Source organism: Ips typographus, linkage group LG10 (genome assembly GCF_016097725.1).
Source record: "Ips typographus isolate SLU linkage group LG10, UJ_Ityp_2.0, whole genome shotgun sequence".
NCBI classification, from domain to species: Eukaryota; Metazoa; Arthropoda; class Insecta; order Coleoptera; family Curculionidae; genus Ips; species Ips typographus.
In genome coordinates this window covers 6,128,832-6,156,373 of record NC_138431.1, presented here as the reverse complement: position 1 = coordinate 6,156,373, position 27,542 = coordinate 6,128,832, and the positions used below count along the sequence as shown (strand labels likewise).

Sequence of the window (27,542 nt, the reverse complement as noted above, 5' to 3'; positions counted from 1 at the left end):
AACTATTGTTGAACTGGTTCAATTGAAGAATTAGGTTTTTACACGGTCATCTCTGTGAAATTTGCCTCCATGGAGCTGCAAATACAACTTGTTATGTAATTTACCAAAATTACACACTATTTTGGTATTTTCTAGTTTAATGGTCGTGCCAATTTTGACAGTTCTAAATAAGATCCATGAAGCTGCAAATACCACTCCAAACTCATTAAAATGATACACAATTATGATATTTTATAAATTTATATCTCTATAAGTAAATTTTGACAGTTTTGTGAGCTGTATGATGTAACATAAACAACGTCCCAAACTGTCATCAAAAGTCATACATGTACAATTTGAGCTGCAAAAACAGTAACTACACTTAAACAGTGATTTACCAAAATTATACTTTACTCAGCATTGCTAGAAGTAGCTTATAAGTTTATTTTTGTTATTATTACTAGTTTAAAATTAATAATAATGATGATTTATTATATGACGTCAATGAACACTTAAAAAGATTAACCCACTTGTAAATTAATCATTTTTTAAAAAATGTTTATAATTTAGATTGTTATTGCACTTTAGGTCATATAACGTCACCGCGGAAGTAATATTAGTACAATAATCCCTACTACTTATGGAAAGTAGTCGTGGATAAAGTATAGTGTTATTCCCTGAGTTGAATTAGAAACTGTTGAATAATACACTATTTTTAACCTTTCTATTCTCGAAAATTCCAATTCTAATCCAGATTGATTTGTGCTAATAACATAATTTTAACGTTTAATGATCTAAGTAACACCATTAAAGTACTCGATCTTATGAATAAGTATTTTGTTTATTTACTCAGCCTATCTGAATGATAATAATTAAGAGAAATTATGTCATATTTTTTGGTTTCAGTTTTTATAATAAAGAAGGTTCTGCATGGTTCTAACCATTGTATTTACTTACTAATCAAGTATTTAACGTAAATTACATTAAGTACTCAAAACAGCTAATCGATAACAAATAAAACAACTGATTTATTCAATTTCCTTTATTAAATCAATAAACAAAAAATATTTACATATTTTATAATGTAGGTGTGTTTGATAAGAAACTACAATGATTGGTTACTTTTGAAAATCTTATAAGAGACGTGACTAGTTTGAAGTAAATTAGTTAGTTAAGTACAATATTTCTTATGAAACACCCTGTATTCTTAAAGATTCATTAAAATAAGAAAATTGAAAATGGGGCAATAGTACATTAAATGAAAATTTGTAAATAAGGAAAGTTGTAGAAAATTTTATCCACTACAGGATTGTATTAAGGTGTTCATTCCATGTTATAATGGAATCATGGAAAGGCCCCATTGCTCTTTTAATAATGTTCGATTGGGAAGTTTAATGCAAAACTAGTGTATTCGTATCCTGCTCTATGAAATGTCATTGAAACAGTATGGCAATACACTGGTTTTGCACTAAACATACCAATTAGTGTAGTTTGCACTCCACAGGGTGTAGTTATGTGACTTTTTAGTTTATTTTAACAGTTTGATCTTTATTTTAAACTTTTTGTTAGTAGCTAGAATATCGTTGAGTGTAAACTGGAAACTGGTTAATAAAATTTAATAAAACAATTAAAAATAATGTAATATGAACGTTAAACTATTTGACAACAATGCAAATTTAGGATTTTTTTTAAGTTACTGTGTGTAGTAATTTAATTTTAAAATTTTTGCTAAACTGTAACTTGCTAATTAATTACTGATTTGCCTATTTTTTGACTTATAAAATTGCAGAATGTTTAAAATGTCATTCTCACATAGTTATTAATGCAACAAGTGCAAAAAGTACATCTTTTTTGAACTAAAAATCATTAAAAAAACCTTTTATGCACGTTTTTATGAAAAAATTATTAGTTCGTTTAATAGTAGTAAAAAATCAAACCTTAATTTAACATATTTGAAACACTTTGCGGTGGTCATCTAGTTTCTGAAAAAAAAATAAACCAGTTCAATTATGTTAATTTTGCAGTTTAAACCAACACTTTCTTACCAAGAAAAAAGTGGTACTTTTGTAGGTGGAACTGTTTAAAGCAATGACCGTTGAAAAACTAAAAGTTGACCTGTCAGAGCTTAGCAAAATGACCGATAGCCACTCGAAACCCTTATCAACAGTGTTATTTGAAAAATATACAACAAAACACTTACTTTTGAGTGTTTATTGCAATTTTTTCCTGGTACACTGAGAGAAATATTTTCTTCAGTTAAACCGGTTATTTACAGGGGGTTGTGAGGTTTTGGGGGTTGATTGATTGTTGTAGGGTTGGTTTAGGTTAGGCTGGTCAGTTCTGGTAAGTTTCCATTGAAGGAGTGGTGTAACAGAGTGAATGGTGGTTGGTTAGATTTCTCAGTGTACTGGTTAGAATGTGCAACAAACAATTTCTAAATTTAGCCCCCTTGACAGAAAAACACCCTTAAACGTTTTTAAATAGATAAAAATCTTCAAAATTGACTGTATAAATAGCCAATGGAAACCACTAGCAGGTATCACTCTATCGTCAGCTGTTAGAGTCCAGGTAACCTTTTGGTTGAATTTAAGTGTATTTTTTTAAAAGTGTTTTTTTTTATAGAAATATGAAAGTTTTGGCTATCGTTGCGGTAGCCTTGGTGGCTGGCATCCATGCCGGTACCTACACCGACCGTTTCTTGGAACAATACAACAAAATCAAGAGTAGTTCCAATGGATACTTCTCCAGTGAGGGTGTTCCTTACCATAGTGTGGAGACTCTGATCGTTGAGGCCCCTGACCAAGGACACGAAACCACCTCCGAAGCCGTCAGTTACTACGTCTGGCTGGAAGCCATGTACGGAGCCATTGAAGGAGACTTCTCCAAATTCAACGAAGCCTGGGAGATTTTGGAAAAATACACCATTCCTACCCTTCAGCCTAATGGCAACTACGACCCTACCAGCCCGGCTACTTATGCCGCAGAAAAGGACACTCCCAGCGAATATCCTTCTGAAATTGACAGCAGCGTGCCCGTGGGTCAAGATCCTCTGGCCGATGAACTGAAAAGTGCTTACGGTACCGACTCCCTCTACTCTATGCACTGGCTTTTTGACGTGGACAACGTCTACGGTTTTGGTAATGTCCAAGGACAGTGCGAAGCTGGACCTGGTACTAGCGGACCTTCCCTATACAACAACTACCAAAGAGGACCTGAAGAATCAGTTTGGAGGACCATCCCACAACCCACTTGCGATCAATTCAAGTATGTTAATTTTCCCTAACATTGATGCTTTACTAATAATTCGTTACTATACATAGATATGGAGGTACCAATGGATTCTTGGACCTCTTCACCAAGGATTCTTCCTATTCTCACCAATACAAATACACCGCTGCTCCTGACGCTGACGCTAGGGCTGTTCAAGCCGCCTTCTGGGCTAACCAATGGGCTACTGAAAAGGGTGTCCAAAGCTCCATCTCTAGCACCTTGTCCAAGGCCTCCAAAATGGGTGACTACCTCAGATACTCACTCTTCGACAAATACTTTAAGAAGATCGGTAACTGCTACGATGCGTCCTCATGCCCCGGTGGTACTGGCAAGGAAAGCGCTCACTACCTCATCAATTGGTACTTCGCCTGGGGTGGTTCCTACAACGCTCAATACGAATGGTCTTGGCGTATTGGAGATGGTGCTTCTCATTTTGGTTACCAAAACCCTCTCACCGCTTACGCTTTGGCTAACGACGAATCTTTGAAACCCAAAGGTGGGTTATCATTTTCACCAAAATGGTAGAGTTAAAGTTATTTGGTGTGGTTGTAGGTTCTACCGCTGTGGAAGACTGGACCAAATCTCTGGAAAGACAATTGGAACTGTACGAATTCTTGCAAACAAGCGAAGGTGCTTTCTCTGGTGGTGTTACCAACTCCTGGAAGGGACGTTACGCCCAACCCGACTCTGACCTGTTGAACGACACTTTCCACGGTATGTTCTACGACTGGGAACCCGTCTACCATGACCCTCCATCCAACAGATGGTTCGGTATGCAACCTTGGTCTGCTGACCGTTTGGCCCAATACTACTACGTCACTGGTGACAGCAAAGCCAAGACTCTTTTGGACAAATGGGTTGCTTGGGTGATCCCCAATGTTAAATTCGACGGAGACGACTTTCAAGTACCCGCCAACCTTGGATGGTCTGGTGACCCACCAAATGTTGATGTAACCATCAGCACCTGGGGACAAGATTTCGGTAGGTTTCTCTTTTAACCCTTTGCTAGGATTTTAGTAATTATTTTGGGAAAACAGGTACCGCCGGAGCTCTTTCCCGTACTCTCTCTTACTACGCCGCCAAATCTGGTGACTCCTCCGCCAAGGAACTAGCCAAGAAATTGTTGGACAGCATGTACAACTTGTACAGAGACGAAAAGGGTATTGCCGCCCCTGAAACTCGCGAAGACTACTCTCGTTTCAACGAAGCGGTCTACGTACCATCTGGATGGACTGGTACCTACCCCAACGGTGACGTCATTGACTCTTCAGCCACTTTCATTGGAATCCGTTCCTGGTACAAGAACGACCCTGAATGGTCTAAGGTCGAGGCTTACCTCAACGGTGGTGCTGCTCCTTCCTTCACCTACCACAGATTCTGGGCTCAGGCTGATATTGCTCTTGCTTTTGGTGCTTACGGACTGTTGTTCAACGAATAAGCATTTGTTTAACGTAAATAAATTTTGAAATAATATGATAATGTAGCTCAGTGGTTTTATTGAGTTTAAACCTTTAACAATTATAGATAACTAACCTAGAAGGACTAGATTTATATCATTTTTTAGAGTAGCTCTTTCCCCTTTTTCTCTCTTTTCTGTTTTTGTCATACTAAGTGGAAGGCTACTAAGTATGGGTAAAATAACACAAAAACAGGATGATGCAACAGACAGGTACATCGTTTTGAATGTGACATTTGCTTTTTTACTTCTCACATTCCAGAACTGTGTAAGTTATGATTTTTTGAAAACTGATTTAACATACTGAGGTAGTATTGCAGCATCATAGTGTGATTCAGACTGTGTGTCATTAAATATGAAGAAAATCACATTCTGAACCACACTTGTGTTATCTCCGTTATTATCAGCAGAAAAAATTTGAAAATTTTCAAACCTAACCTAAACAGACTTGACACTTGTGTCAAACGTCAAAATCTTTACGTTGACAACTGGTTGCATTACAATCTTTCTAAAACTGCTTAGCTTCCACAAATCTTCGTTAAATGAGCTAAAACGTGTATCCACCTGTATCTTCGTTACTCTAAGGAGAAACATTTTTCTAGAATGGTCTAAGAACACCAAACGCTTCTGAAAGTAGTCTAAGAGGACTTCAGCAGCTCCCGAAACACTATAGAAATGTCAAAAGGTGTCTAGAAGTTTCCAAATGCTCCTGAAACAGCATAAAAGCTTTCAAAAGCTTTTGGAACAGCCTAATAAGCTTCCAAATGATTTTCAACTAGTCTAGAAGCTTTCAAAAAATTTCAAAACAGTCTAAAAGCGTCTGTATGATTCTAGAGCAGTTTAAAACTTTTCAATAAATAGTCTAAGATTTCCAAATGCTTCTAAAGCAGTATATAACCTTCAATATGCTTTTTAAACTATTCTAAACCACTCTAAATGCTTCTGAAGTAATCTAAAAAGATACCAAAACACTATAAAAACTCCAAACGCTTTCAAATGCTCCTGAAGCAGCATAGAAGCTTCCAAAAATATTTGGAACAGTCTGAAAGTTTACAAATGCTCTTCAACTAGTCTAGAAGCTTTCAAAACAGCTTAGAAGCTTCTATATGATTCTAGAGCAGTTTAAAAGCTTTCAAAACCGTGTCTAGAGTTTCCAAATGCTCTTGAAACAGCAGAGAAGCTTTCCAAATGCTCTTCAACTATTCTAGAAGCTTTCAAAAGATTTTAAAACAGGCTAAAAGCTTCACTGAACTCACTAGATATTTCTGTCAAACATCAAATATTCTAAGTTGACAATTGGATTTTTTATAATAGTTACAACTTAATTTTCTCCCTCTTAAGAGACAATATTTATTTTTAAACCTGTAAAATTACAAAAAAGAAACAAAATTTAAATGCACATAAGGAATAAAAATTAAAATTTGTTATTTGTTAACTTAATTTTTAGATACTACAGGAACGGATTTACAAAAGTTATTATTCACAGTTTTAAATTATTACTATACAGCTTTAGTCCTATAATTTGTGCATTTTTTGTCTGCAAATTGTCCTGCATATAAATATAATCTAAGTTACCAAATTAGGGTTTTTCTACATTATTATTTAAGTTACTGGTACTCAAAAAATATTGCATTTTATTTGCTTAATTAAAATCAGTTAATTGATAAAAATACAGTTATACTATTTATATGTTTAATTTTCCTACAGAAAATAGATCAGAAAAGCCCAAATCCACTAACCTTAACATATAAAACAGTCACTTACTTTAAAAATTCCAAGTAGGAACGATGATTTTACTATTTCACGGTTACTCTCGATTAATTCAAATAATTTCAACGAGTATCAGATCTCTTCACATTTTTCTATCAAACAAACACGGTGGCCCAAATAATATATCAAAAATTAGTTTGATTAATTGATATTGTAAGTGTTAATTGAATTGCTTGGTCCTACCGGTATTTACGAAAATGTAAATGCGTATTCAAATCAATTAATAGTAGTGGTTTTGTTGACAAGGCCCTTAAATTTTTTTTGGTGATAACATTGTTTTCGTTTGTATAAAAAGTGTTCTGGACGAAGACCAAGGCATCAGTCTTCCAGAGTTGGGTGTTGCAGAAGGTAAGCCACTTGATTTTTTAAGTTATTTTGTTAAGTAACATTTTTTTGGTTAGACATGAAAGTCCTTGCTATCGTTGCGGTAGCCTTGGTGGCTGGCATTCATGCCGGTACCTACACCGACCGTTTCTTGGAACAATACAACAAAATCAAGAGTGCCTCCAATGGATACTTCTCCAGTGATGGTGTTCCTTACCACAGCGTGGAAACTTTGATTGTTGAAGCCCCTGACCATGGTCACGAAACCACCTCCGAAGCCGTCAGTTACTACGTCTGGCTGGAAGCCATGTACGGAGCCATTGAAGGAGACTTCTCCAGATTTAACGAAGCTTGGGAGATTTTGGAAAAATACACCATTCCCACCCTCCAAGAATCTAACGGTAGCTACGACTCTGCCAAACCAGCTACCTACGCCGCTGAGGAAGATGACCCCAGTGACTACCCTGTACAAATTGACAGCAGCGTACCAGTAGGTCAAGACCCTCTTGCCGCTGAGCTGAAATCTGCTTATGGTAGTGACTCCTTCTACTCTATGCACTGGCTCTTTGATCTGGACAACGTCTACGGTTTTGGTAATGTCCAAGGACAGTGCGAATCTGGACCTAGTACCAGTGGACCTTCCTTCTTCAACAACTACCAAAGAGGTGCCATGGAATCAGTATGGAAGACTGTTCCTCAACCCACTTGCGACCAATTCAAGTATGTTCCTTTTCCCTAACATTGACACTCTTTACTAATAATTATTTATACATAGATACGGAGGTTCTAATGGATTTTTGGACCTCTTCACCAAGGACAACTCTTACTCCCACCAGTACAAATACACCGCCGCTCCTGATGCTGACGCCAGGGCTATCCAAGCCGCCTTCTGGGCTCACGAATGGGCCACCGAAAAGGGTGTCGAAAGCTCCATCTCCAGCACTCTTACCAAGGCCGCCAAAATGGGTGACTACCTCAGGTACTCACTCTTCGACAAATACTTCAAGAAGATCGGTAACTGCTACGATGCGTACTCGTGCCCCGGTGGTACTGGCAAGGAAAGCGCTCACTACCTCATCAATTGGTACTTCGCCTGGGGTGGTTCTTACAACGCTCAATACGACTGGTCCTGGCGTATTGGAGACGGTTCCTCTCACTTTGGTTACCAAAACCCTCTTACTGCTTACGCTTTGTCTCATGTCGATTCCTTGAAACCTAAAGGTATGTTTTTTTTATGGTTTTGGGTTTCGTTTGCTTAGTCTGATAACCTGCAGGTTCTACCGCTGTGGAAGACTGGACCAAATCTCTGGAAAGGCAATTGGAACTGTACGAATACTTGCAAACCAGCGAAGGTGCTTTCTCTGGTGGTGTGACCAACTCCTGGGATGGTCACTACGCCCAACCCTCCTCTGACTTGCTGAACGACACCTTCTACGGTATGTTCTACGACTGGGAACCCGTCTACCATGACCCTCCATCCAACAGATGGTTCGGTATGCAACCTTGGTCTGCTGACCGTTTGGCCCAATACTACTACGTCACTGGTGACAGCAAAGCCAAGACTCTTTTGGACAAATGGGTTGCGTGGGTGATCCCCAATGTTAAATTCGACGGAGACGACTTTCAAGTTCCCGGCAACCTTGGATGGTCTGGTGATCCACCAAATGTTGATGTAACCATCAGCACCTGGGGACAAGATTTCGGTAGGTTTCTCTTTTAACCCTTTGCTAGGATTTTAGTAATTATTTTGGGAAAACAGGTACCGCCGGAGCTCTTTCCCGTACTCTCTCTTACTACGCCGCCAAATCTGGTGACTCCTCCGCCAAGGAAGTAGCCAAGAAATTGTTGGACAGCATGTACGACCTCTACAGAGATGAAAAGGGTATTGCCGCCCCTGAAACTCGTGAAGACTACTCCCGTTTCAACGATGCCGTCTACATTCCATCTGGATGGACTGGTACCTACCCCAACGGTGACGTCATTGACTCTTCAGCCACTTTCATTAAAATCCGTTCCTGGTACAAGAACGACCCTGAATGGTACAAGGTCGAGGAATACCTCAACGGTGGTGCTGCTCCTTCCTTCACCTACCACAGATTCTGGGCTCAAGCTGATATCGCTTTGGCTTTTGGAACTTACGGACTTTTGTTCAACGAATAAACAATTCGTTTTGTAGATAATGTCTGATATTTATGAATAAATTAGTTCAATTTGATGCTGTTGATTTAATTTTGTAACAACCCTAACACATCTCTTTAACCTGTTTTGGCTTGTGTCATAACAATTTTGCTATGTTTACTCCGGACACCTTGGTCCATTTATTAACATCGAACGTGTTGAGTAAATAACACATCAAATTTGGCATAACTTTCAGCTGGTGTAACCGTAGTCACTTGCCAAAGTTGAACTTCACTTAATGTAGATATTGATTCAATTTAGGCCACTTCATTACAAGCTTAATTAATAGTTTGAAAAGAAAACTTTGAATACTAAAATGGTAGATACAAAAGTCTACTACATTTCTATACAAATTTTAGTTATACAGAGTGTCTCAAAATTACGTGGCTAACCAAAGCAAAAGCCAACTATTTGTTTTCTTTTAAAACTAATTGGTTTTTGTCAAATATCTCGAAAACGGTTAAAGATATAAAAATTTCATAAGAGAGCAATTGTTCTTAATTGTTGAGCAATTAAGCATCACTTTTTTCTGCTGAGTCAGTTTTTTGGAAATATCTTCTTTAGGAGAGCTTTTAAACAAAAAGTACATTTAAGCAATCTGGTAGTCCATGGAATTCCCTACAACTTTTGATCTTTACAGTTTTTTCATATCTTTCCAAATAACGAAGATACAGTCAGTTGAATTTGCTACTAAATTATCTCTAGACCTTATCGTGCCCCAGGGCCGTTTTTGCCAGATATCTCCCTTAGACGAGTGCTTAGGCCAAAAGTGCCTCTTAACACCCTTATAGAGGATGAAATTTCCTACAATTTTCCTATTTAAACTTGCCGGCTAAGAACACAAATAACAGAGCTACGGCTCGAAAAATCATTCAACATGACCGTAATGAAAACATACGATTTTTGTCATTTTTAAGGCGTAGCTTCCTTTTTGGCCCATTACGTCATATTTTTACCTTGAACTCAAAGGTAATTGCTCGGTCAAAGTCAATTTTCTAATTTGAATTTTTTTTTCCAAATTTCATTTGTTTTCAAAATTGTCAACATTTTTGTTTTGAATTTTTTAAGGTCAAACGGTGCGTCGTACAGAAAAATTGTATACTCAGTAAAAGTGGCACCCCAGCAAGCTGCGTGTGTAACAAAAATGTCAAATTTCTATTTGGAACCGTTTTCGAAATATTTACCAAAATGTACAGACAAAAACAATGAAGAAAATTACATGTATAATGCGCTTTCACCATAATGTCATAAACCATTTTAAGTCGTCCAAAGCTTAACACATCATAATGGTAAGGGTCGTATAAACACTTAACAGAGTGGTCAAAAGCATATTTCAAGAGCTATAAAATGGTATATTGAATCACTCTGTAACTGTTAAAATAACCGAGTTACAGGGTATTAAAGTTGAAAATGTCAAATTCTGTCCTGTTCTGTTTTTACTCTTAAATAACTCAGTTATTTGACATTTGAATTATAGATACTATACAGGGTGGTACAGAGAAGATTTCAAAGGCTACAAAATGGTATATTGAATCACTCTGTAACTGCTAAAGTAATCGAGTTACAGGGTATTTAAGTAGAAAATGTCAAATTCAGTCCACTCTGTTTTTACTCCTAAATGACTGAGTTACTTGACATTTTCATAAAAAAACACTATACATATACCTAAAAATTTTATAAGAGAGCAAAATTGTTCTTAATTAAGTGTACAATCAGGTACCATAACCTTGTACACCTGCTAAAGCCTGCAAAAGCTCTTTAAAGAGCGTCAAATTAGCGTAACACTCTACTTTGGGACACCCTGTAAACATTTGACAGGAACTACTCAAGTGACTGGTATGACAAGAAAGAACACTGAACGAACATTATTTTGAGTGGTTTACGCAGCCTGTAACTGAAAAAATGGCGGAGATATTTAATTTTGAAAAATTTTGCGTTAATTTAGGGAGTTTGGGTCAAAGATCCCCAGTAACTTGTTTTGACGAATATCTCCGAAACGGTTAAAGATACGAACATTTTATAGGAGAGCAAAATTGTTCAGAATCAACCGTAGAATCTGATAATGTTACTTTAAAAATAGCTCATAGTCCCTATAGGTGGTCAGGGGCCGACAAACCAACACAACCCTGTAAGTTATCACATCCTGTAATATGTATTGTATTTCCCCAGTTAAAAAAAACTTGTGGAAAAAACCTGCAAAATTTAGCAGGTGACAGTGACATATGTGTTAGTGTTAAATGTGGTTCAGACTGTGTTGAATACGGTTGAAAAAGTCAGTCTGGACTATGCTCAACTTGTGTTTTTAATTATAAAAAAAATACTGATTAAATGAAGGAAGGAAGAAAAATGTTTAAGCATTATTTAATTGTTTATATAAAACTAAAACAAACTATATTAAGGGTTCCAAATTGACGGTTATTTATGGGAATGGTAGGGCAGCACAAAGTGCAAAATCCACCACATCTTTGGCAGCATCTTTACCACCATTGGTAACCTGGAGCATAAAACAAGCCTCCAAATTAGGCACCAGGTTACCAATCAAAACCACCATCTTCCCAACATCCTCCACGATATGTTGGGGCGCTTTGCTGGTATCTTCAGCAATTTTCTTCACCAGTTTCGCATAACATTCGGCTTCTTTCCATTTTTTCTTCTCTCCACACTTGTCGATTTCTCCATCTATCGTCGCCAGGTCCTGTTCCAGTTTTTTTGCATTGTCCAGAGCGTTGTTCACATAACCTTGGGCTTGGGTTAGTTGTTGGTTGAAACAGTCCAGGAGATTGTGCACCAGGTTGTCTGGGGTGTTGGTGAAATCGTCCACGTATTTCTGACACTCGGACACGTCCAAACCTTTTTTGTTTTTAGTTTTTTTCTTGTTTTTTTTTGTGGCAAAGTTGTCTTACCTTTGTCGTTTGCTTGGGCAATTAGGTCGTCCAACTTGATCCTTAAAGGTTTTAAGATTTTGTCCAGTTCGGTTTTGGCTTTGCCTTCAAGTTCTGCAGATTTGGACTGCAGTTCTTCCACAGCCTTGTTCAAGGCTTCCTGGGCTTGGGTTATAGCCTTGTCAATGGCTGCCATTAGTTGGTGGAAGGCTTTTTTGGCTTGGTCTTTGCCAGAAGCTTCTACCTAAAATTATTATACTCTTCCTTGAAAGTGCTTGGTAAGGAATTGTAAGGAAATACCTGATGGTAGAAAATCACCACAGAAATAAGCAACAAAACTGTAAACTTGCACATTATTACTACTATAAAGTGCAATAATGGAATCAATAGCAGTTTTATATGATTTCCAAGGGGAATTTAACGACTTATCAGTTAATGGCATTTCGTGCCCTAGAAAAACAGTTTTGCAATCCATTGTACTAGCAACAAATAAAAAAATGGGAGAGATTTTTTTTATCAGGTCGCGCACTTGAGCAATCTAGTAGTTTTCCAAAGCAAACACTATAAATCACATCAAATTACTATAATTATTCGATATTCAAAACATCACAGAACATTATTCGTATGCAACCAGTAACAACTCAGCTATACTAAAGACATCTTTGTGTCAGCCCTAGTTTCCTCCACTAAAGTGCTCTTCAGACTCGGTTTTCTGATCCAACCAAACACTTTCTTCAGATGGAACATGTCCTGGAAAGTTTGTCTGAATTGACGGGACATTGCGCAGTACAAAATGAAGTTAATGGAGGAGTTTATCAAGGCCATTATGTCCATTACATCTCCTGAAAAAATGTATTTATAAAAATGTATTTTTTGGAACTATCTTCTATAAGAAACTTTTTAGGGTAAAACTGCTTGAATTAATTTTTTAGGTCATAAAATTCTCTACAACTTTTCTCTTTTACAATTTTTCAAAATAACTGAGATACGCTTGAGTGAATTTGCTGAAATCACTTTTTTCTGCTCTGAGTCAGTTTTTTGGAAATATCTTCTTTAGGAGAGCTTTTAAAGAAAAAGTGTATTTAAGCAATCTTGTAGTGCATGAAATTCCCTACAAATTTTTGTCTTTACAGTTTTTTCATATCTTTCCAAATAACGAAGACACAGTCAATTGAATTGCCTTGAGTGCCTCAGGGCAGTTTTTGGCAGATATCTCCCTTAGACGACTGCTTAGGCCAAAAGTGCCTCTTAACACTCCTATAGAGGATAAAATTTCCTACAACTTTCCTATTTAAACTTGCCGACTAAGACCACAAATAACAGAGCTACGCCTCGAAAAATCATTCAACATGACCGTAATGAAAACATACGATTTTTGCCATTTTTAAGGCATAGCTTTCTTTTTGGCACATTACGTCATATTTTTACCATTAACTCAAATGTAATTGCTCGATCAAAGTCAATTTTCTAATTTGAAATTTTTTTTCCAAATTTTATTTGTTTTCAAAATTGTCAACATTTTTGTTTTGAATTTTTTAAGGTTGTCAAACGGTGCGTCGTACAGAAAAATTGTATACTCAGCAAAAGTGGCACCTCAGCAAGCTGCGTGTTTAACAAAAATTTCAAATTTCTATTTTGAACCGTTTTCGAGATATTTACCAAAATGTACAGACAAAAAACAATGAAGAAAATTACATGTATAATGCGCTTTCACCATAATGTCAGAAACCATTTTAAGTCGTCTAAAGCTTAGCACATCGTAATGGTAACGGTCGTATAAACACTAAACAGAGTGGTCAAAAGCATATTTCAAGAGCTATAAAATGGTATATTAAATCACTCTGTAACTGTTAAAATAACCGAGTTACAGGGTATTAAAGTTGAAAATGTCAAATTCTGTCCTGTTCTGTTTTTACTCTTAAATAACTCAGTTATTTGACATTTGGATTATAGATACTATATAGGATGGTCTAGAGAATATTTCAAGGGCTACAAAATGGTATACTGAACCACTCTGTAACTATTAAAATAACCGAGTTACAGGGTATTAAAGTAGAAAATGTCAAATTCAGTCCACTCTGTTTTTACTCCTAAATGACTGAGTTACTTGACATTTTCATAAAAAACACTATACAGGGCGGTCTAAAGAAGTTTGAAATTTTTAATGCTAATCCATCTTACTCACCTAAAGGAGCGTAACATTCCTCAAGGAAAATTTGCCCTAGAATGGCGCTTATCAGCCCTAAAAGTGCCTGAGGAAACTCGGTGATAAGAAACAGGATCAAAACGGCCAGTAGCATGTTTGTGGTTCTGTCTGCTTGGTTCTCCCTGTACACCTTAAAAAAAACAGTATTTACAGCTCTATTTCCCAGTTAAATGAACTAACCTGAATGGCGTTAGCCTTTTTGGTACTGTTGCTCAACAATTTAGCCCGTCTCTGTCTGGCTTCAACCAAAGCTGATATGATCTTATAAGAGAGTAAACTAAGCAACAAACATGGTACAAACTTGAGCAAAACGGTGTAAATCCAAATGCTCAAATTGTATGGATCATTAGGGTATAACACGTAAATAGTCTGGTTTATCAACTCATTTGGATGATACAAATATCTTTCATTTTTATTTACTATAAACCCTTCTAAAGTGCAAAGTTGTTGGTACGGTGTAATCTCCAAAGTGGACAACATAGGAAAACACACCAAAGGACAAAATAAATAAGTCAGAACAATAACAATGTTAGTGGTGCGTTGATTCGAACAAATCCTGCTACTAATGTGAATTTGTGTGATAAACACAAACCTCCATACAGCCAGAATGATCGTTAAACTGCAGGCGATAAAGTGAAGCACCAAAGTGAATAAGGAGTGAAACTTATAAAAAACAGCCCACCCGTAGCTGTAGTGTGAGTAGTGAAGGGGTGAACTGGGTAAGTATCTGTGAATCGTAAAGGGGATGTATTGAAGCATCACCAGCAAATCGGCCAAAGCTAAACCAGTCAAGATGCAATTGGTAGGGGACCTCATGGTTTTCGTCCTCAAAACGCAAATATTGAAAATGTTGGCAATGGAACCGAAGAGACATACCGAGAGGCTCAAATAAGCGTGCACATACTCTCGGTAAGGCTTCCCGAAGTCACTCAGATTGCAGTAAGTGAAGTTTTTCATATTGCTGTGCAATGCATTGTTTGGCAATCTGAAATACAAAAGTACCAATTAGTTTTAAACAGGGAAGTATAATTTGATAAGCTACAAAAAAGTGTAAATAAGGAAAGTTGTAGGAAATTTCATCCTGTACCAGATTGTATTAAGGTATTTTTGCCCTTAAGGGTTCCCTTAAGGAGTTACAAGGCAAAAAGTAACAGGGTGTACAAAAACTGCTTTTTTTTAAACTAGAAAACACTTCTGAGCCTACTACCTTCCGAGTCAAAACTCGAGAAAACTGAGGGTTTTGGAAGATTCATTTAAATTAAACTTACTGTAGAAAAGTAATCTACCGGGTGTCTTTCGTAAGTATCATGGCACTTGAAAGTAGGTTCCACGCGAACTGAACTGGTTCCACTGATAGTCAGATAATTAATCAAAAGCGATAATTACAAAAAATTGAGATTAAGCCAATAAATTAAACGAGGATTAAACTTGTTTTCAACTGGAAAATATATAATGTTTCATTAAAAAAAAAAACAAAATGGCCACCGTTTTTCCACCTGTTCCAATAAAGTTATTTTGCTCGACAAAGCCTCACAAGGTTTAAATTTAGACCGGAAAATGCGAATTTCCACCGTGGTAATGCCAATAGCGTTTTTCTTTTCATTCTCAATGGGAAAACCGTGTTTTGATAGATGTAAAGATTCGGGGGATTCGTTGCAATTGAATTTAATTAACCTAATTATTCAATGTGGATATATAGGAAAAATCAAGACAATATGTAATGACGTAACAATGTAATAGAAAGAAAAGACAGGGTTTTACAAGTGATTTTGTTACTGACCCCTTTTCTATCTGACTGTACGAAATTTTGCACTATTTTTTCAGGTCATTGGATGGGAAATTTAATGAGGATTCCAAAAATGTGGTTAAAACAGTCACTTTCTTACTTCAAGTAAGTTTTACAGGCGATTTTGTCCCTGACTGTCCCTTTAAACTGTGTTTTTGGCAGTACAAATTTTGACACCGCTTTTCTACCTGACTGTACTAAATTTTGTAGTGTTTTTTCAGGTTATTGGATGGGAAATTTAATGAGGATTCCAAAAATGTGATTAAAATAGTCACTTTCTTACTCCAAGTAGGTTTAATAAGCGATTTTGTCCCTGACTGTCCCTTCAAACTGTGTTTTTGGTAGTTCAAACTTTGACACCGTTTTTCTACCTGACTGTACCAAATTTTGTACTTTTTTCAGGTTATTAAATAGAAAATTTAATAAGGATTCCAAAAATGTAGTTAAAACAGTAATTTTCTTACTCCAAGTGGGTTTTACAGGCGATTTTACGGTAGTGTATTTGTGGTCGGTTTGAAATTCGAAACATTACCATTTTGCGTGTAATTTACCAGTGAAACAACCCGAAACTTTGCTCAAACTTGAGGAAACTTTAATAAGAAGATACAAGAAACTTCCCTAGAAACTGGAGAGAATGAATTTTGTTATTGCCAAAAGGCAAAATTGAAATCACATTCTACATAACAATTTTGTTGGAAACAACACCCTAAAGGCATTTTTTGACACTGAAAACTGATCAATGTCACGTTTCTTGACGTTTACACACAAAAAATGTAACCGCCCCCCTAAATTAGTCCATCAGATTATCCTGAGGCAGTGAAAACTAATCCAAAAACCATGAAACACCTGAAACATGGACATCTGGAGCACATCACGCAGTTTTACGAATAGTGTCAGATCTCTAAAACGGATTTACGTGTGGGAAAATGGGGATTGTAATGGAAACGGCCACGTTCTGGTCATAAATCCCAAATTATATAGGTAATAAGTGGCAATTAGGATTCCTGGATGGTTAAACCATCAATTTCCAGATCCTGGAACGGCATTCTAAGCTTGATTACCAACACTATAAGGCCCAGTTTCGGGTTCGTCAGAACCCTAATCCATCTGGATAGTAAGGACATCGTACGCTCGTTCGAGGCTTTGGTACCTAATGGAAAATATGTCGCTTTGGGTACTGAAAAACTGAAATTATTCAAAGACGGGTTAGTTTAAGGTTTTTGGGCTTGTGTTATATCATAAAGAATACAACTCCAGCTACAAGACCCTTAAGGAAAAACAAGGATCGATTTTGCCAACTCCTGTTAGGCCACAAAGGCCTGGAACAGTCAGAGTCGTAATTTTTGTGTTGGCCAACGGAAAAACTCGGGAAACTCCTTGTAAAGTTGTCATCACCGACTTTGATATGCAGGCCTGGAGATTGATTTTACAGGCCATTGCCAGAAAACTGGACATTCCCACTGGAATTCGCTAGTAAGTTTATAGAATAAAATCACCAGTAAAGTTAAAGGCTTGCAGTTTGACTAATGTTGACGGTGAGGCCGTGCTTGATCCGGCCTCACTGCAAAACGGCCTGATTTATGTGGCAGTTCCGTTTGATGAGGATTTTTCCCGTTTGGATTATAACAAGATTTTCAAAAGTCTTCTGCCCATGAGGGAGTAAGTTTCTCTTACAGTTTCACCCTGTAACTATAAACCAAACGTACAGGGTGGATTTAAAAGATCTGGACGCTTTCACTGAAGTTCATGGAGTGATCAATGATCCCATAGTGCTGCAAGCAGGCTGTCGTAACACAGTGAGCAAATCGAAATCGGAAGGTTTCAACCTGAACACGAAGAAAACCATAGCAAGTGGACATTTTTCAAGTACGTCTAGTCAACGTCAAGTGATAGCCCCATTCATTGGCTGTCCTATCTTCAGCCCTATAACATGTGTGATTTTTCAGGTTATTGGATGAAAAATTTAATAAGAATTCCAAAAATGTGGTTAAAACAGTCACTTTCTTACTCCAAGTGGGGTTTACAGGCGATCTTGTTCCGGACTGTATTTTCAAACTGTTTTTTGGTAGTTCAAACTTTGATACCGCTTTTCTACCTGACTGTACCAAATTTTGTAGTGTTTTTTCAGGTTATTGGATGGGAAATTTAATGAGGATTCCAAAAATGTGGTTAAAATAGTCACTTTCTTACTCCAAGTGGGTTTTACAGGCGATTTTGTTCCGGACTCTCTTTTCAAACTGTTTTTTTGGTAGTTCAAACTTTGACACCGCTTTTCTACTTGACTGTACCAAATTTTGCAGTATTTTTCCAGGTTATTGGATGGGAAATTTAATGAGGATTCCAAAAATGTGGTTAAAACAGTCACTTTCTTACTCCAAGTGGGTTTTACAAGCGATTTTGTCCCTGACTGTCCCTTCAAACTGTTTTTTGGTAGTTCAAACTTTGACACCGTTTTTCTACCTGACTGTACCAAATTTTGTACTGTTTTTTCAGGTTATTAAATAGAAAATTTAATGAAAATTCCAAAAATGTAGTTAAAACAGTCATTATCTTACTCCAAGTGGGTTTCTCTTCATATAATTCACGATTGAATGTAGGTACACCAAAAATATTGTTCTTAGCACTAGTTGGAACAAAATTGACCGGAAAAACACAATTCCGGTATCAGAATAGCTCTAAAGTAATTCTTTACTTAATTCTATCAGAGTGAACTTTCCCCAAAAGTCTGTAAATGAAGGGAAAACTCCATAATTGTGATTCCAGTTTGAAAATAACTGTTAGAAATGTTTTTGCTTGCTACAAGAGTTTTCCGAGTTGTTGCATAATTTAAATAGCGAGAAAGTGATGGAAAACCAACTTTTGCTGCTAATCCGGACTTGGTTTACTTTGTTGGAAATTCTGTAATTTATATTGTACGGATAGTTGGGAAACTTTCGCTTGAAGCTTTACAAATCGCATTAATTTGTTTGTTTAATTAATTTGTCCGGATTTTAGGCCAAAAACGTGATTGTCACACTCTGACCGAATACCCAAAGTGCACTACTCGTGCAATTTCAATTCAAAGTTTACTGGAAGAAGCTTTTGTCGTCGATTTGACTGATGAACCTGAAAAAGACACTTTTCCAAGTGGAACGAAAAGCAAATCTTGTGGTTGTAGCAAAGCTAATAAGGCTACTGTTACTGCAGGAGCAAAGCAGGAGAAATCTATTCTATGCTACCATTGTCATCCAAACAATTGTCAGTTGCAATGTGTCGTCTGCGTAAAAGATGCTGGTAACCTAACTGAAAAAACAGGTAAGGAAAGATCAGAGACAAGCCCGAAAGATATTGAAAAATTGGTTCTTTTAGAAGATAAAAAGCCTTTAACCATAAGAAGTCCTGCTCATCAACTTGCTACATCCAGCAAAAGTTGTAGCAGTAGTCACAATAACAAAACTGCAGTAAATCATCAAGAAGTGGCATTAAAAACGTTTTACAACAATGATAACACTAGTTTCAATAGTAGTCACAGTAAATCCTTACCAGGAAACCTTAGTGCAATCCCTCAAAAAGCTGTTTCCAAAAGTTGTTGTGGCAGTAGTCACAAAGAAAACAATATTGAGAAAACTCATGAAGAACCCGCATTGGAAACTTCCTGCAACAATGAAAACACTAGTTTCAACGGTAGTAACAGTAAGCAAGCAATCCCTAAAAAAGCTATTTCCAGTAACAGTTACAACAATGTTAAGAGTAGAAGATTTAGTTTGAATGGTAGTGATAAAGCTGAGACCATTTACAGCACTAGTTTCAGTAAGGGTAGCCCTGAAAAAGACACTAGCGAGGGCAGCAAATCCCTCCCAGGATTAACTCCTCCAGAAACTAGCAAATTGTGTTACTGCAAGTCTTGCCAAACTAAACCACACCAACCTTGCGCACCAGGTCAATGCACCACAATGATAGATAAAGGACAACTAGCAAAAGTGACCACCTCCAAAGTGTCTCCGGGTGCAAAGTCATCCCCGAAGGTGCACGGGTCAGCCCAGACCTCAAAACGATCAAAAAGCAGTTGCTGCAAGTGGTTAAAGTCCACGTTTCGGACGTCGCCATCATCGGGAACCAAAGCTCCAGATTGTACCAGTAAAGCTACCGGGAGTGACTCCTTGCAGAATAACGATTGTATGTGCGCTCCTAAAGGATGTTGTATCCCAGAATTGTGTCGCAAAACTTCAGGTTTTATGGTTCATTTTCAGTGAAAAGAAGTTAATTTTGAGGGATTTGCAGGTCAATTGAATGTGGAACCTCAACCAGTTGTGGTAGAGGAAATAGGGTGTATGGCTGGCAATGAGGAACCTTTTGAGGGTACAAACACTTAACTCACAAACAGTTAAAAGTTGATTAGGATTTAGATTGTTTGATAATAAACATTTTTAAACAGGTTAGAACATTTCTCAGACAATTTTCAACATTTCTAAACATTTTAAGCATTTGTAGATTGGACTAAACAATTTTGAACACTTCTAGGTTGTTCTGAATATTATTAAACATTTTTAGAAGGGTTTGCACATTTGTCAGACAGTTTTCAGCCTTTCTAAACATTTGTTTGAACATTTGTCAGACTTTTTTTGAACATTATTAGAGTATTTAAAGCATTTTTCGGATACTGTAAACATTTTCTAATTCAATATCATACTTCTAAAAAAAATGCAATATTATTAGAATGTTTTTGAACATTTTTAGGTTAATTTAAACCTTATTTGATTCTTCTGAACTGTTTAGAGGGTTTTAAACATTTGCTAGACAATTTCAACATTTTGAATACGAGTTTTAATATTTCTAGGTTGATTTGAACTTTATTTGATCCTTTTGAACATTTGTAGACAAGTTTTAATCTTCTTAGAAGGGTTTTAACATTTGTCAAACATTTGTAGTCCGGACAGAATACTTCTGATACAACTTTAACACTTCTAGACTTTTGTACAGTGATTTAAACCTTTTTACAATGATTTGAACAAAATTTTAAATATATCAAGCATTTGTAGGCAGGTTTAAACATTTTTGATACGAATTATGAGCATTTATAGATTGTTCTAACATTATTAGACTGTTTCGAACATTTTTGGGCTACTGTGAATATTTTCAAGCCCCTTTTTGTTTCCAGGCAATTTTCAACATTATTATAGAATGTTCACAAATCCTAATAAACTTTTAATGAACTGTTCGAGTGGCTACGTTATATTAAAAAATTTTAGATAAATCCCAAATTGCTCAGGAAAATCGTACAAACTCGGATAAAAGTGACAACTACTGTTACCCCAACACATGTCAATTGTTAGGTTATAAGTCAGTCAGTACCGAAGCCAGCTGTCCAACGGCAACAAAGGGTATACAGACATAAACCCGGTCAATCACATCATCAAACAAACCAATTTACCACTGAACCAACCAAAAAAAAAAAATCGTAGGTTATGGAGCCCCACACACACCAAATTCCAGTGGCGTAACCACCAACAGCCCCATGTCCAATGAAAACCCCTCAAACGGTAAACCGTTACCTCACACCGCTAAATTCTGTAAACTTGAACCACCTGAAGAAATTGAATGTGTAGTGCGTCCCGGACAAATTGTCTTCCGAAGATTGAGCCCACAGGTGGAGTTGTTGTACCAAAAACCCCTGGAGCAGCCTGATGATGAGGACGATGTTGTTACTCCTCTGTCTTCTAGTGAACCAACCATAAAGGACAGTGAAATTTACGAAAAGCTTAGTAGTAGTAGTGGAGGGGAGTTGAATCAAATCCACATGTCCCTAAAAGAGTTTATTGAAGATGTTATCGATACTTCAGTGTATCTTATCGATCAATTTGAGATGGTACCTAAAGGTGATTGAGTTTGACTTTTTTTCCGGTAGGTTTTTGTAAAAAATGGTGATTTTCTAGAACAATTCTCCATTCCAATACGTCAGGGAACAGTAACAATACCAGCAGCAGCTAGGGAAGTCATTGATGACATAATCACCAAATCGTCACTAACTATTCAAATTGATGAACTACCAGAAAAACCAGAAAAAGTGACGACACAACCAACTCCAGTGGAACAAATCCTATCAGTGCCACCCAAATGTCCTGAACTGGATCATAGTGGGTGTTGTCCCTGTCCAGCTGCCATTACAACAAGCAAAGACGTTGTGGAGTTTGCCTCCCAGTACGATCCCCACTACACCAAGAGCTTAACTCAAGGCACCAACATATCCAACGACAGTTTTGAAGAAGAGTTTTCAACTGAAAAATCAGGTTAGTGTTGGCAAAAGTGTTAAGGTTAGTTGCACGAAAATTTTCAGCAACTCCAAGAACCTCAATTCTGAGATCCTCCATAGTGTCTTCTCCCTACAGCATCTCCGGAAACAAGCCACGCGTGTCCATTAAAATCCCGGGGGAAAAAAAGTTGTTGTACACTTACACTGGTAATTTACCTTTTAAATCCAAAACCTCCTTTAATTTTGGAGTGTAGATTCTAGGTCTGATATGGGGTTGAGGAATGTAGCAACTTCTTCAGATGTTTTCCTACCAGAAAACATGATTTTCGGTGATTTTTTTGTATCAAAAATTAACTGGTGGCATAAACAATTTTCTACAAATAGAGCAATACAGGAGCGAACCAAACAGCACAGCACAGAGTACCACGACAGTGAAAACATCAAAAACTGCAGAAACTCAAACACCAAAATGCTACTGCCGGGAATCTTCCTGTACGTGCAAGTTTGTGTGTTTGGGCCGTACTTTGGCGGTTTCTGAACCCTCAAAAGGGCTACAGCTCTCAGAAATGAGCGTGTTTAGTGAGGAATCCTTAAACGGGATGCTGGTGGGAGACAACTCGTGCACTTACAATGGTCCAGTCTCAATCGAGATGGGCATTGGTGGGCCTAGTAGTAGTATCATTGACAGTCACTTGAGGCTGTTTGATTTGCCTAGTTCCAGGGTGTCCTCGAACCAATCTGGGAGTCTCTTTTGTATACGGAGTGATGACGAAATTAATAAACCTGTTTGATTTAATTTGAGTGTTTTTGAGGTTGCCTGTGTATTATTGTGTCTACTTCTACAGTTTCTCTTGCAGAGCCCTTTATTTCTGCAAACCGTAGAACTTAATTTACCCAGCAGGTAATTCTCCCGTTGTTTTTCCTATACACCAAACCGTTATTCAAGCATTAAAAAAAAAGTAATTTTTCGGTAAAAAATAGTTTCAGTAGGGTTTGTATTAATTAATCTCCCTGGGCAAAACAAAACCACCTCTAGTGCAGGTTTATTGATTACTTATTCAAATAACTGAACCGAAACTAGCTATGAAAACGTTGGTTTTTGGTGAGTTTTAATCTTCCGGCACATGACCCCAATTACACACCGAATGCAATTTTACCCCAACGTTCCAGCATATTAATATACATTTAATCGAATTTAGGGGGCCAAATTTAGCTGGTGGTGATTAAAAAAACTGCAGAAACCCTTTAGACGTATAGGGAAAATCAAACTAAATTGCTATGACGTCACAGCGGTAAAGAAATGGAAACATTGCCAATTCGCAGAAAGTGGTAAACTTTTTCTGAAACATACCACCAGTTTGTGAAATAGCCATTTAGAACCATTTTTGGAGTGACTGAAAACACACTAAAGATTGCCAGAGACTTCTACAAGTGTTCTTAACCTTCTGAGAATTGCTCAGAATGTTCCAGAAGCCTCTAAGAGTAATTTAAACCTTCCAAGAATTATTAAGAATTGCCAGAGGCTCCTAAATACCACTGAAAACCTTCTAAAAATTGCCAGAGACCACTACAAGTGTTCTTAACCTTCTTAGAATTGCTCAGAATTTGCCAGAAGCCTCTACAAGTATTATAAACTTTCTCAGAAGTATTTAGAATTGCCAGAGGCTCCTAAATACCACTGAAAACCTTCTAAAATTGCCAGAGACATCTACAAGCGTTCTAAACCTTTTAAGAATTGCTGGGAATTGCCAGAGAATTCTACAAGTGTTCTAAACCTTCTACGAATTGCTCGGAATGTTCCAGAAGCCTCTACAAGTAATGTAAACCTTCTAAGAATTATTTAGAATTGCCAGAGGCTCCTAAATACCACTGAAAACCTTCTAAAAATTTCCAGAGACCACTGAAAGTGTTCTTAACCTTCTTAGAATTGCTCAAAATTTGCCAGAAGCCTCTACAAGTAATGTAAATCTTCTAAGAATTATTTAGAATTGCCAGAGGCTCCTAAATACCACTGAAAACCTTCTAAAATTGCCAGAGACATCTACAAGCGTTCTAAACCTAAGAATTGCTTGGAATTGCCAGAGAATTCTACAAGTGTTCTAAACCTTCTACGAATTGCTTAGAATGTTCCAGAAGCCTCTACAAGTAGTTTAAACCTTCTAAGAATTATTTAGAATTGTCAGAGACATCTAGAAGTGTCCTTAACCTTCTAAGAATTATTTAGAATTGCCAGAGGCTCCTAAATACCACTGAAAACCTTCTAAAATTGCCAGAGACATCTACAAGCGTTCTAAACCTTCTAAGAATTGCTTGGAATTGCCAGAGAATTCTACAAGTGTTCTAAACCTTCTACGAATTGCTTAGAATGTTCCAGAAGCCTCTACAAGTAGTTTAAACCTTCTAAGGATTATTTAGAATTGCCAGAGACATCTAGAAGTGTCCTTAACCGAGAGATCTCTACAAGTAATTTAAAACCCTCTAAGAATTGTCAGAGGCCTGTACAAGTGACTAGAATTCTTCAGGTCGTTTCTAAAATGCACAATTGATTGAAAATTACATAACGTCACAGCAATTTTGTCTGAATTGTAAAACGTGCTCCTAGCGGAGCTAATATAACAATAAAACTCCCTTGGGACTAAGTTTTTGACTATAAGTGAACCGGAAGTTTTCATGAACGTGATTTTCGTAACGAAATTTGGAAAGTTAGTCAATTTATGCTTGCATTTGATGGATGAAGGTGTAGGAAGGAGGCTAAATTAGGGATGTTGTGAAAAGCTTTAATGAAAGTGATTTATTCAGCTTTCTGTACCCCTTCACCCTCCCTAGAAAAAGTAAGTGAAGAAGTCAGCTGCATTTGACGTTTGTTGAACGTTGCCAAATTGTTATGACTATTACTAATTTAAAAACAAAATAAATGAAGTAACAGCAACGCAAAGGTGCTTTGATTGAGAGAAAGTATATAAATAACTCGTTTTTCGTCATCTGGTATAATAAACCTGGCACTTTTATTATTTTTAAATTACTTTTGATTGAAAAAACACGCCCTCAAATTAAAAAAATATTTAGTTAACCGAAGTAAATAATTTACATTAAACTGGATGTTAATTAATGATTTGATTGAAATCAAAGCAAAAGTGAAGTTAATTTATTACCAAGTGGCGCACCTTGCAAAAGAATTTTCCCAGGCCTTTCCAATATTAAAATATTTCCCTATTGTATAGGATGTCCTCGAAATCAAACGGGAAAAACAGGAAAACAAAGCGTTTATTGCCACGAATCGCAGATCTATTAGTTAGGATTGAACACTGACAGAGGAAAAAAGCTTTTGTAGTTGAAGGTTACACGGGGAGTAAATAGGAAAAATTCAGTTTTGTCGAGGGAAAATTCCCGTTTTTCATTTGTCAGCCATTGTTGTCAGCACGTGCACAAACATCAAAAAAGTCAGTAGATTTAGATGAGCACAGAAGGACATTTGGCAAGAGTTTATCTAAATTAACCTAAAAAGTACACTTTCTGCAGTAACTGAGAATTATCCCTCCAGCCCACACTTTCAGCTCCTCCACTTTCCCTTCAACTAATGGAAAGCAAACCAATTTAACTGAAAAAAATCAGTATTTGTCTTTGGTCCTAAAGAAAACATAAAGTTGAAACGGTTTTTCCATTGCATTATGCATTTATCCTACGTCGCAGCCACTACAAGATTGATAGCAACTTTTCGACCAGAATAGTAAATCGAGAGGGAAATTTTGAATTATGAAGGTGTTTTTGCATCCGATTTACCCTTTATTGAACAGGGGTGTGGACGTAAATAATCCCTCTGAAATCCAATAAGTGTGTTTTACTGTAATTTCCTGTGCCAGTGCACGATTTTGCTGCCTTGAAATATCGTTTATTACTCTAAAGTTTCAAGGTTAATTGGGGTGGTTTGACCTGTACTTTTTTTTAAATAGGACACACGTCTGTATATTTTTGCACATTTAGAATAAGTAAAAAATTACCTTTTCAAAACTCTACAACACTATAGAGATAATACATACACTTACTCAGCACTGGCAAAAATATTTTCAGAATTTCTGCTTTTTTACGGAAAAATCTAGTCCAGTCCTGCCTCTTATCCACGTTGGAGCTTAAAAGCCCTAACCTGATTTATTATAGCAAAAAAAAAAAGCTAATCGAGACGGTAAACTGGGATAATGTCCCACCTAAACCACAAAATGGAGTAGTAATTTCATTTAAGAAGCTTTCGAACAAAGAAGCTATTTAGAAAGGCCTTAATTTTTAATGGTGTTTGTCGGAACAAATTAGAACCTTACAGCATTATTTCAAATGGAACACTCTGTATATTACTACGTTTGACAATATCTGACTTGTTGAAGTGGGTGGTTCTTGGCAAACCACAGCCAATTATTGGAGGCATATTGTTCTAATTTGAAATTTTCACTCAACAAGTCGTAATTTCATTTAGTTTTTGCGTAAAGCCTCCATAAAGACCCTCTAAAGTAATTTAGCTCTTTTTAAGAGGATTCTCTATTTTAAGCAGCGAAAACGTTTTGCTCTTTTGATCACATTCTTGTGACAGTTCAAACTACAAACTAAAAGAGTTTTAACGTGGGAAATCCCACCTGTAATCATCATTATTTTATGGAAAAGTCTACGAAACCAATAATAATTGATAAAATCAATCGGGAAGAAAAAGAATGATTAGATTCGTTCCGGTTACATTTAGGAAATTGCGTTGAAGGAAAAGAACGTACCTACTTCAATCAGCTGCCAGAGGAATTGAATGTATAAAGCAGGGAATACGCAATCTTTGTATGCATCAGCTTTATCTGGTATAAACATGTACAAAGCTGGATTGGGATGCTATTGAAATTAAATTGAAATTCCTTCTGGAGTTGAAGGGGTGGAAATTTTGAATCACAGACTAAAGATGGTTTATATAACAATTTGAGACACCCCGTATTTTCAATTAATCTGTTCCTAACTAAAGAACACTTATTCGAATTAACTCGGAGCGCAATAACATATCAGAAAGCATCATAAAACTTTATGTTCGGACCATTACGACACAAAAAGCAATTTTATGGCAGACATCCGAGTAAAAGATCATATAGTAATTTATTACTTACCGAAGAAAAAGTAAGAAAACCCGGGAAAACGCGCGTTTCTTTGCCGTTAGACGAGCGCCTCCGACCTCGTCAAGGATAACGCCGCTTTTGACTGGAAAAGCGAGATCGGAAAATGGGGATCAACTGGTCGAGACGGCGCATGTTGTACGACATATTAACGCAAAAACTTTCCCCAAAAATATTATCAGTCTACGTCTGGTTGAAAAGCATGAAAAATTCTTTGAAAACTCTGTTTCTTTTCTCTCGCCCATCTTTAGGGTGATTTTTTTTCGAATACTTTTTCCTACATGTGAAAGATGCCAAAATTACCTGCCAATAAATAAACAACGCACG

The 27,542-nt window shown here is 36.9% G+C and overlaps 5 protein-coding genes and 1 long non-coding RNA gene across 9 annotated transcripts; 3 read left to right on the top strand and 3 right to left on the bottom strand.

Moving 5' to 3' along the window:
- Positions 1-1,006: 1,006 nt before the first annotated feature.
- On the bottom strand, positions 1,007-2,329 carry LOC145734655 (uncharacterized). Its single transcript, XR_014179471.1, has 2 exons — positions 2,025-2,329; positions 1,007-1,961 (listed from the first exon to the last, which is right to left on the bottom strand). It is a non-coding gene; the product is annotated as an uncharacterized LOC145734655 (long non-coding RNA).
- Positions 2,330-2,406: 77 nt separating this feature from the next.
- On the top strand, positions 2,407-4,732 carry LOC145734647 (exoglucanase B-like). The gene is made up of 5 exons (XM_081988144.1): positions 2,407-2,547; positions 2,602-3,243; positions 3,300-3,745; positions 3,802-4,230; positions 4,287-4,732. Exons 2-5 carry the CDS (start codon positions 2,606-2,608, stop codon positions 4,685-4,687), a joined length of 1,914 nt encoding a protein of 637 aa, XP_081844270.1. The 5' UTR covers positions 2,407-2,547; positions 2,602-2,605; the 3' UTR covers positions 4,688-4,732.
- Positions 4,733-6,698: 1,966 nt separating this feature from the next.
- LOC145734646 (exoglucanase B-like) lies at positions 6,699-9,014 on the top strand. Its single transcript, XM_081988143.1, has 5 exons — positions 6,699-6,823; positions 6,877-7,519; positions 7,575-8,020; positions 8,074-8,502; positions 8,559-9,014. The coding sequence occupies exons 2-5, from the start codon at positions 6,879-6,881 to the stop codon at positions 8,957-8,959; spliced, it is 1,917 nt and encodes a 638-aa protein (XP_081844269.1). The 5' UTR covers positions 6,699-6,823; positions 6,877-6,878; the 3' UTR covers positions 8,960-9,014.
- A 2,308-nt stretch (positions 9,015-11,322) lies between these two features.
- On the bottom strand, positions 11,323-12,314 carry LOC145734642 (uncharacterized). Its single transcript, XM_081988127.1, has 3 exons — positions 12,160-12,314; positions 11,881-12,103; positions 11,323-11,827 (listed from the first exon to the last, which is right to left on the bottom strand). The coding sequence occupies exons 1-3, from the start codon at positions 12,211-12,213 to the stop codon at positions 11,397-11,399; spliced, it is 708 nt and encodes a 235-aa protein (XP_081844253.1). The 5' UTR covers positions 12,214-12,314; the 3' UTR covers positions 11,323-11,396.
- Positions 12,315-12,427: 113 nt separating this feature from the next.
- Positions 12,428-27,336, bottom strand: LOC145734641 (G-protein coupled receptor dmsr-1-like). 2 transcript variants are annotated; one of them, XM_081988125.1, is made up of 4 exons: positions 27,210-27,336; positions 14,246-15,050; positions 14,045-14,195; positions 12,428-12,701 (listed from the first exon to the last, which is right to left on the bottom strand). In XM_081988125.1, the coding sequence occupies exons 2-4, from the start codon at positions 15,020-15,022 to the stop codon at positions 12,505-12,507; spliced, it is 1,125 nt and encodes a 374-aa protein (XP_081844251.1). In that variant the 5' UTR covers positions 15,023-15,050; positions 27,210-27,336; the 3' UTR covers positions 12,428-12,504. The 2 variants fall into 2 exon arrangements, with proteins under 2 accessions (XP_081844251.1, XP_081844252.1); XM_081988126.1 differs by lacking the exon at positions 27,210-27,336 and adding an exon at positions 15,334-15,479.
- Positions 16,604-22,876, top strand: LOC145734640 (uncharacterized). Of its 3 annotated transcripts, none has more exons than XM_081988121.1 (15): positions 16,604-16,832; positions 16,883-17,056; positions 17,109-17,324; positions 17,370-17,510; positions 17,560-17,717; positions 18,846-19,145; positions 19,200-20,060; positions 20,112-20,189; positions 21,080-21,211; positions 21,293-21,370; positions 21,437-21,706; positions 21,764-22,117; positions 22,165-22,287; positions 22,335-22,409; positions 22,465-22,876. In XM_081988121.1, the coding sequence occupies exons 1-15, from the start codon at positions 16,705-16,707 to the stop codon at positions 22,869-22,871; spliced, it is 3,495 nt and encodes a 1,164-aa protein (XP_081844247.1). In that variant the 5' UTR covers positions 16,604-16,704; the 3' UTR covers positions 22,872-22,876. The 3 variants fall into 3 exon arrangements, with proteins under 3 accessions (XP_081844247.1, XP_081844246.1, XP_081844245.1); XM_081988120.1 differs by having other exon boundaries at positions 21,422-21,706; XM_081988119.1 differs by having other exon boundaries at positions 21,293-21,706.
- Positions 27,337-27,542: the final 206 nt, after the last annotated feature.

Coding starts and splice junctions, on each gene's coding strand:
- LOC145734647 (XM_081988144.1), top strand. CDS start 2,606: ATGAAAGTTTTGGCTATCGTTGCGGTAGCCTTGGTGGCTGGCATCCAT. Junction 3,746..3,801: donor CGAATCTTTGAAACCCAAAG/GTGGGTTATCAT, acceptor GTGTGGTTGTAG/GTTCTACCGCTGTGGAAGAC. Junction 4,231..4,286: donor CACCTGGGGACAAGATTTCG/GTAGGTTTCTCT, acceptor TTGGGAAAACAG/GTACCGCCGGAGCTCTTTCC.
- LOC145734646 (XM_081988143.1), top strand. CDS start 6,879: ATGAAAGTCCTTGCTATCGTTGCGGTAGCCTTGGTGGCTGGCATTCAT. Junction 8,021..8,073: donor CGATTCCTTGAAACCTAAAG/GTATGTTTTTTT, acceptor GATAACCTGCAG/GTTCTACCGCTGTGGAAGAC. Junction 8,503..8,558: donor CACCTGGGGACAAGATTTCG/GTAGGTTTCTCT, acceptor TTGGGAAAACAG/GTACCGCCGGAGCTCTTTCC.
- LOC145734642 (XM_081988127.1), bottom strand. CDS start 12,213: ATGTGCAAGTTTACAGTTTTGTTGCTTATTTCTGTGGTGATTTTCTAC. Junction 12,104..12,159: donor TGGTGATTTTCTACCATCAG/GTATTTCCTTAC, acceptor TAATAATTTTAG/GTAGAAGCTTCTGGCAAAGA. Junction 11,828..11,880: donor TGCCCAAGCAAACGACAAAG/GTAAGACAACTT, acceptor AAAACAAAAAAG/GTTTGGACGTGTCCGAGTGT.
- LOC145734641 (XM_081988125.1), bottom strand. CDS start 15,022: ATGAAAAACTTCACTTACTGCAATCTGAGTGACTTCGGGAAGCCTTAC. Junction 14,196..14,245: donor AAAAGGCTAACGCCATTCAG/GTTAGTTCATTT, acceptor GTTTTTTTTAAG/GTGTACAGGGAGAACCAAGC. Junction 12,702..14,044: donor GGAATGTTACGCTCCTTTAG/GTGAGTAAGATG, acceptor ACATTTTTTCAG/GAGATGTAATGGACATAATG.
- LOC145734640 (XM_081988119.1), top strand. CDS start 16,705: ATGGACATCTGGAGCACATCACGCAGTTTTACGAATAGTGTCAGATCT. Junction 17,511..17,559: donor AGTCTTCTGCCCATGAGGGA/GTAAGTTTCTCT, acceptor CCAAACGTACAG/GGTGGATTTAAAAGATCTGG. Junction 21,212..21,292: donor CTGTCCAACGGCAACAAAGG/GTATACAGACAT, acceptor AAAAAATCGTAG/GTTATGGAGCCCCACACACA.